General features: G+C 40.0%; 1 protein-coding gene and 1 non-coding gene across 2 annotated transcripts; both read left to right on the top strand.

The window, feature by feature from the left end:
• The first annotated feature begins 1,055 nt into the window (after positions 1–1,055).
• LOC132188879 (small nucleolar RNA R71) lies at positions 1,056–1,163 on the top strand. The gene has a single exon (XR_009440939.2). It is a non-coding gene; the product is annotated as a small nucleolar RNA R71 (small nucleolar RNA).
• Positions 1,164–7,167: 6,004 nt separating this feature from the next.
• Positions 7,168–8,697, top strand: LOC148584890 (uncharacterized). Its single transcript, XM_088517557.1, has 3 exons — positions 7,168–7,339; positions 7,667–7,977; positions 8,080–8,697. The coding sequence occupies exons 1-3, from the start codon at positions 7,168–7,170 to the stop codon at positions 8,695–8,697; spliced, it is 1,101 nt and encodes a 366-aa protein (XP_088373683.1).
• Positions 8,698–8,905: the final 208 nt, after the last annotated feature.

The raw sequence follows: 8,905 nt of genomic DNA, 5'->3' as shown, positions 1-8,905 counted from the left end.
AAACAAAATAAAAATAAAAATAAAACAAATAAACAAACAAAGAAATAAAAAGGATATGCTGTGGGGTGCCTCCAATGAGCGCTAAGTTTAATGTCTTTTGCCAGACTATTGTCTAGTTTTAAACTTGAAGCACCAGTCTTTTCTTCTCTTGCACCAAAGAATGAATTCTTCCTATTGGAGGGTGATTCCAAATGTCTATAGATCAGGGTAGAACATTCTGAGTCTTCTCAAACAGTTTCTCATCAGGAAGGGAATTATGAGTTGGAATAAAATAAGAAGAATACTCAGGGAGATTTTCTATCCTGCTGTCCTCAATTTGCTCATCATATAATCCCAGCAGACTTCTCTCTTGGACTCTTGGTAATTTAGGAATAGGAGCTGAAGTTGACGAAGTCTCAGTGCTTTCTTCTTTTTCCCGATGTGGTTCTTGTCGAACTGCAGTTTGCTCGTCCTTCCTCTCTTCCACTTGAATTTCAAATACTTCTTCATTCCTCAATGTGGTGATCTCTTGCTCATGATAGTAAGTGCACTTATCCTCCATGTAGTATCCATTAGGGTTGGCAACAAACTGACTTTGACACTCTTCTTCCTGGCATTGTTGAGGCCAATTAATGGGAGAGGGCTCTTCTTCATGATAGTGTTGGGACAAATTAATGGGAGATGACTCCTGATTTGCAACTGAAGACATGGGACAAGTCTCAGTGGTGTGGTCAATATGGGAACATATGGCACATACCTTGATTTGTGTAACTTGTTGAATAGGAACAATGCTATGATTAGTCATGGCTTTCACGAGCATGTCTAGCTTTTTCTCCATGGCAGCCATTTGAGCTTGAATTCCACCATTAGTGCTCTCTTCATGTATGCCTTTTCCTTTGAGCCCTTGTCTCCCTTTAGATGGTAATTGTTGGGAGTTCTCACTTATGGTCTCAAATAGTTCTATGGCTTCCTCGCTGCTTTTTTCCATTAACATGCCACCACAAGATAAATCTACAAGGCTCTTGTTAGGATCATTTAAACCCTCATAGAATACTAGTACCTAATCGTCTTGAAATAAATTGTGATGAGGGCATCTGACAAGTAGCTCATTAAAGTGCTCCCTTGCTTCGAAGAAAAGGTCTCTATCTTTTTGTTGGGAAGTCAGAATTTTCCTTCTTAATTGCCTTGTCTTTTGGGTTGGGAAAAACTTCTTTAAGAACTTTGTGGCCATCTCATCCCAGTTACGAATAGAACCTGCAGCCAAAGAATTGTACCATAACTTAGCATTATCTTTTAAAGAAAAAGGAAAGAGGATTAACCTAATTTCTTCTAGAGCTAAACCTTGGACATTCTGAGTCTTGCAGAGATTAAAGAATTCCTGTATATGCCGATATGGGTCCTCTGTAGGTGTGCATTTGATAGTGTGGACCCATACTGAGCAGCTACGGAGATAAACTGTAACTGCTCTACACAATGGGCTGGAAATTAATGCAGGATCGCTGGTCGAGGATTTAGGGACTGAATGAACTTTTCATAGTTCTTTGCACCAGGGGTGTATTGTCTCCCAGCATGATTAAAACAAAAAAGAAAATTAAATAACAAAAAACAAAAACAAAAATAAAAGTAAGAACTCACAAACGGCCCGAAGTGCTGGAACCTAGCTACTATCTGGTAGTGTGCTCAATAGCACAGGGTAGGCCGCTCGATTCCGCTCGATTGCACTCGGGAAAAATTGCAAAACAGAAAAGAAAACACAGCATCTTCAGAGCGGCTGTCTGACTTTGCGCTTGTTGCCCTGAAGCAGTGCACTCAATACACCCTGTGCATAAATCTGTGGAAATCAACAAGCACATGGAACCTAGGGCATGGGTGTCTACTCCCGGTTTTCCATGTTGATTAACCCTAGAGCCCGTGAGGAGATTCTTTTGTCACTCTATTAAGCCTAGGACTCGATCATCCAAATTGACTTAAATAACTAATCTACACCACATGCATATGTTGATCAGGCACATTCATATGAGGAATTCGATAAAACAAGAATTAATCAAGTTAAGCATCACAATATGATGATTACAAAGGTGCCAATATTGAAATATTAGAGAAACATAATTAGGGCTTCAATCTAGCCCTAGTAAAGTATTTAGTTACACATAATTCAAATAAAGAGAAAAGAAAGAACTGAAAACTGCTCCTAGAAGTAGCCTCCAAATTCTCCTTTCCAAACAAGCATATAAAAATTTGTTTATTAAATGGTGTCTTGAGTTGTGAGGCTTAGAGGTCTATTTATAGGGCTTAGGAGAGTCCTAGAAGCCCTAGTAATCCTAGGAAATTCAGAGTTTAGGTCCTATTACAACTAGGACTTGAAAATCCAAGTTTGGAAAGGAAAAGGAGTCCTGACTGCCTTTGATTTTTTCTCCAGGGCACGAGTGTGCTCGATCGCAGGCGTAGTGTGCTCTATTGCACACCTGTGATCGATCTCTGTTGTTGGGCACTCGAGTGCGGATGCGCTCGAGCCTAGGTGTGGTGCACTCGAGTGCTGAACCTAAATACTTGGTCTTGGTCCAAAACATCTAGCTTTTCCCAATTTTGTTCTTTAAACCCGATACTTCTAGAATTGCTTCATTTTCCTCAAAAACCTATAAAAAGACATAGAACACAAAAAGGAAGTAAAATTGTACAAACTAATAAAACTAAGAAATTAACAAATGTAAATTAAGGGGCTAAAATATGAATATTTTAGCACTTATCATCAATATCATACGAAGTTCTCACAGTAAGAATCTTTTATATATGTTCTACTATGCTTCAAAGATTAATTAAATCATTCACTAAATCCGTTCTTTGCCCTAATCACAGAAGATATCCCATTTAAATTAAATCATTAGATATATCCGTAAATAACAAAATATATCCAATTTAAACTAAATCATCAAATGTATCCGTAGAACGAAACACGAATATCCAATATTTTTAAAAATTAAAACCCAAGCAATTAATTAAATGAAACTATCTCAAATCATCAAATGTATCCGTAAATCATAAGAGATATCCAAGAATCATCCTACTAATTGAATTGAAATATTAAAACTCAATAAAATAGGATAATATTAACTTACATAAAACATTGTTGCTCTTCATTAGTGAGGCTCCACTCTTACTTGAGAATTTAGTTACACATGACTATGGAAAATAAATCCTAAACCTAAAGAAAAACTAAGCTAAAAGAGAGAAAATGTGTGAAATTTAGGACTATGCAGCCCCTGTAGCCTCCTCCCCTTTCTTGAAGCTTAGGGGTTTATTTATAGAGAAAAAACAAACCCTAGAAGCCCTAGGAATCCAAGAAAAATCATACTTCAATCTCCTAGTCAAATTAGGAAGCAATCCTAGTACAAATCAGAATAGGATTCTATTAAGTGCTAAAATATTCATATTTTAGCCCTTAACTTATATTTGTTAATTCCTTAGTTTTGATTAATTTATGTCATTTTAGTTCTTTTATGTGCTTTCTTTGTTTTTGTGGGCTTTTGGAAGGAAAATAAGCAATTTTAGAAGTTTTGGGCTTAAAGAGCTATTTTGGGAAAAGCTGGAGGCTTTGGTAGTGCGATCGATCACAATGGAGTTGCGATCGAGCGCACTATAGGGAAGGACCAATACAAGCTCAAGGCGTGCGCTTGTGCGCACAAGAAGCAGCCTCGATCGCACCTGCGATCGAGCGCCCAACACAGATGATCGATCACAGTCCTGCGATTGATCTCACACGGGATGCGATCGAGCACACCCGTGCGTGAGGAGCAAGCCAGCCGCAGCTCTTTTACGGAAAGTGTTGATTTTAGGGTTTTGAAGCTTTGTGCGAACTAGGGCTCAAACCCTACATTTTTTAGGGTTTCTAAAGTATTTCTAAGGCCTATAAATAGACCCTTAAATCTTTAGAATAGACACACAATTTCCAAGGAGAAAAATTGGAGCTGTTCAAGTTTCAGGTTTATTCTTTTCCTTTTTATTTTATTTTATGAAGATGTTTAACATCAAACTCATGTGTAACTAAATTACTTAGTAGGGCTAGATTGAAGCCCTAATTATGTTTATTTAATATTTCAATATTGGAGCCTTTGTCGATTTCCATAAATTAATGCTTTCTTAAAGAACAACTTAGTATACACTCATGCTAAATCCTTTAAAAAATAAAAAAGTTAGAGCATACACTCATGCCTAACTCGTTGCTTAGGAAAATATATAGCTTAAGGAGTATGCACCCATGCCCTTAGGTTGACAAACATTAGGTATGTATAACATGATCACAGCATTGGCATTTTTTTTTTTTTGACATGTCCACACAAGAGGGGGAGGGGGATTCGAACTAGTGACCTCCGCTTTATAAGACGTGGTCTCCAGCCTATTAAGCTATCCCTTGGGGACAAAGCATTGGCATATTGTTATATTATATAAGCATGATTAATGGTGGATATTAAAGCCCTACCTCTTTATTATTATCAACTCAAAATTAATTTTTGTTTTGTTTTACTTACGGAATTTATTTTAAGTAAAATTTAGCAATCCTCATGGGAATAATCTCGTACTTGCATCATATACTACAATATTAATTTTGTGTACCTGCGAGTAAAACGTATAATTATTTGCCTATTAATTTAGGTAGATATTTGTACAACAAGTTTTTGGTGCCGTTGCCGAAGATTGCGGAAAATTTTGTTTAGAATTATTTTCCTTTAGTTTTGTTATTTTAATTTTTAATTTTGAATTCTGTTTTTATCAAAAATCAAAAATATTTTCCGTTTTTCTTATTTTTCTGTTTTCTATTTTGTTTCAGTTTGCGGCACCTACATTTTGTTACTGTGATAGAGTGGAGGCCAAGTGTGATCGAACATAATGTGATCAAGTGCACTAACCTGTGATCGAGCACAGTTCTAGGGAGCATCTAGACAGCAGCACTGAAGCTGCTGTGACTGTAGAGGCAATTAAACTTATGCAAGGTCGACGATCTTAAGATTCAACCATCCTTCCACTCGATCCCGAAATTGAGCAGACAATTCGACAAAGGCGTAGAGACAACTCCGACATAGAAGAAGAGGAAGAAGTTGGGGAAACAATGGAAGATCTGCAGGAGAACCCACCACTAGTGGAAAGACCACTAGAGGCGAATCCACCACCAGTGCGAAGACCCATGAAACAGGCTTTCTTCCCAAAAAACCTTAACCAGCCATCATACATAGCCTATCAACTAGAGGTGGAAGGCAATTATTATATATCCCCACAGATACTCAATGCATTGACTCACTTCAGGGGCACAGCTACTGATGATCCTAACTTGCATCTTAAGGAATTCTTTGATCTATGTAAGATTCAGCACATACAGGGCCTAACTCTGGAGAGACTCAGGTTAGTCATCTTTCCTTTTCCTTTGAAAGATAAAGCTAAATTGTGGTATAATTCCTTGCTTGCATATTCCATCCATACTTGGGAAGAGTTAGCCACTAAGTTCCTAAAGAAGGTTTTCCCAGCTCAAAAGACAAAGCAACTTAAAAGGGAACTTCAAACGTTCCAACAGAGAGATGAAGATCTTTTCTTTGAGGCATGGGACCACTTCAATGCGCTGCTTGTGAAGTACCCACATCACAACATCCCTCAAGATGACCAGATGCAAATATTTTATGAAGGGTTAGATGACACTAACAAATGGATGATTGATTCAGCTTGTGGAGGCGCACTTACGGAAAAGAGCAGTGAGGAAGCCATGGAGCTCTTAGAAACACTAAGTGAGCACTCCCAACAATTTTGTTCCAGAGGAAGACGAGGAGTAAAAAGTAAAGGCATGTATGAAGTGAACCTAAATGGTGGATCTCCAAATTAGATGGCTACTATGGAAAGAAAGTTAGATATGATTGTCAAAGCCATGACTGCTCAAAACATCTCACCTAGTCAACAAGACGCACAACTCCAGGTATGTGCCATATGTTCTCATTTTGATCACACCAATGAGACTTGTCCTTTGTCTCCATTTGCAGATTAAGAAGAGGCGAACTATGTGGGATAAAACAGTTATCCTCCCAAGAACAATCCATACTCCAACACCTACAATCCAGGGTGGCGCAACCACCCCAATTTCTCATAGAGTAACAATCAGAATGCTCTAAACCCTCAAGGGCAGCGGAGGTGTCCCCAACATGCAGCCCAACCAGTTTAGGAGCCGAAGAAGAATGACTTGGAAAGTCTGGTACAACAATTTATGCTTGCGCAACAAGAAGCTAATGCAAAGAACGAGCAAGCTATTCAAAGACTGGAAGTACAAATGGGGCAAATGGCTAAGGAGCCGAGTGAAAGAAAGCAGAGTGAATTTTCATCCCAAACAATACCTATTCCAGGCGATCACCAACAATTGAAAGCTGTCACAACACTCAGAAATGGCAAGGTCATAGGAACTGAAGAGACAGCTCAAGCATCTCCAGATGAAGCCTCAACATCCAAGGTAACTAAAATGGAGAAGGTGAATGCACCACCCTTCCCTCAAAGGTTAGTAAAGCCAAAGAAAGAAAAACAACTTCTTTACATTTGTGAGACCTTGAGGAAAGTAGAGATTAACATTCCTTTGTTAGATGCAATTAAACAAATTCCCTCATATGCTAAATTTTTAAAGGATTGTTGCACTCATAAAAGGAAGTTTCAGGAGCATGAGACAGTGGCTTTAACAGAGGAGGTAAGTGCGGTGTTGTTAAGAAAACTAACACCGAAGCGAAAAGATCTAGGTAGTTTTACCATTCCTTGCAGGATAGGAGACCATCTTTTTGAGCATGCATTGCTGGATCTAGGAGCAGAGGTCAATTTGCTGCAATACACTATATCTAAGACCCTAGGTTTGAGGGAGCTTCAACCAACTTCTATCACCTTGCAATTGGTAGACAGACGCATCAAAAGACCAAGAGGTATACTTGAGGATGTCTTGCTAAAGGTAGGAGAATTTATTTTACCTGCTGATTTTATTGTATTGGATATGAAAGAATCTCCTATGCCATTGCCCTTACCCATCATTTTAGGAAGACCCTTTATGAGAACTGCTGATACAAAAATTTGTGTGAAAAAGGGTACTGTAAGTATGCTCAAGTCAATTATTATGCTAGCAAGACTCTCATGGATGCTCAAGTCAATTACACAACCACCGAGAAAGAATTGCTAGCTATGGTCTTTGCTCTTGATAAGTTTCGCTCATATCTTCTGGGATCGAAGGTTATCATTTTTTCAGATCATGCTGCTTTGCGACATTTGCTGGCCAAGAAGGAAACAAAGCCCCGATTGATCTGTTGGATATTACTTCTACAAGAATTTGATATTGAGATTCGGGACAAGAAGGGTACTGAGAATGTTGTTGCCGACCATCTGTCACGAATCCTATTTTAGACACCACATCCGGTTCCTGTTCATGATTCGTTCCCAGACGAGCAGCTACTTGAAATCACTCCGAAAAATCCACCGTGGTATGCCGATATTGTCAATTATTTAGCCACCGGACGGATTCCTTCTCATTGGTCTAAGCAAGATAAGGATTGCTTTTTCAAGCAAGTTCAATTTTATTTTTGGGAAGATCCAGAGTTGTTCAAATATTGTGCTGATTAGATCATCCGACGTTGTGTCCCTGAGAGTGAATTTTCTAGCATTCTCACTTTTTGTCATTCTCTAGCATGTGGAGGGCATTTCAGTGCCAAGAAGATAGCAGCCAAGGTTCTACAAAGCGGATTCACATGGCCCACCTTGTTCAAAGATGCCTATGAATTCTGCCGAGCTTGTGAGAGATGTCAACGCCTAGGATCTATGTCTCATAGGGACATGATGCCATTGAACTCTATCCTTATTGTTGAGATTTTTGATGTCAGGGGAATCGACTTCATGGGACCCTTCCCACCATCTTGTGGATATGAGTATATTTTGGTAGGAGTGGACTATGTTTCTAAGTGGGTAGGAGCCATTGCCACAAAGACCAATGATCACAAGGTTGTGGTGAAGTTCCTCCAAGCCAACATTTTCAGCAGATTTGGTACTCCTTGGGCTATCATCAGTGATGGAGGTAGACATTTTTGCAACCGGTTTTTCAAGGCCTTGCTTCTCAAGTACTCTGTCACACATAAGATAGCCACTCCTTACCATCCTCAAACAAGTGGCGAAGTGGAAGTTTCTAACCGGGAGATGAAGCATATTCTAGAGAAGACGGTTAGGCCCGACCGAAAGGATTGGTCCTTGCGCCTCAATGATGCATTATGGGCCTACCACACAGCTTACAAAACCCCCATTGGAATGTCACCTTATCGGCTGGTATATGGCAAGGCGTGCCACCTCCCTGTGGAATTAGAACACAAGGCTCTTTGGGCAATCAAGCAGTTCAATTTCGACATGAAAGCAACCAGGCCCTACCGGAAACTTCAGTTGACAGAGTTGGAGGAGTTGCGGCGAAATGCCTATGATAGTGCTTGCCTTTATAAGGAGCGGACTAAGGCTTTTCATGACAAACATATCTTGCCCAAGACATTTGTACGGGACCAGAAAGTATGGCTCTTCAATTCCAAACTCCGACTTTTCCCTAGGAAGCTCTGCTCTAGATGGGACGGCCCATTCGTAGTCACCTCGGTATTGCCCCATGGCGTCGTCGAATTGCGGGACCCAAAGGATGGCACTCTGTTCAAGGTCAATGGTCAAAGGTTGAAGCCCTGCATCTAGAATTTCGAGCCAGGTACAGACGTGGAATCCGTCGATTTGACGGATCCCGTCTATTTCTTTTAATTAAGGCACTAGACCCTTGGGCTCGAGCGCACCCACTGTGCACTCGATCCTAGAGCACGGGCCTGCACTCGAGCCCACCATGAGTGGGATCGAGCGCAGACGCTCTACACAGACACACACTTGCACGAGTACGCTCGAGCGCACC

The sequence above is a fragment of the Corylus avellana genome, chromosome 6 (assembly GCF_965113065.1).
Source record: "Corylus avellana chromosome 6, dhCorAvel1.hap1.2, whole genome shotgun sequence".
Classification (NCBI taxonomy): domain Eukaryota; kingdom Viridiplantae; phylum Streptophyta; class Magnoliopsida; order Fagales; family Betulaceae; genus Corylus; species Corylus avellana.
This window is presented reverse-complemented; position numbering and strand designations above follow the sequence as displayed.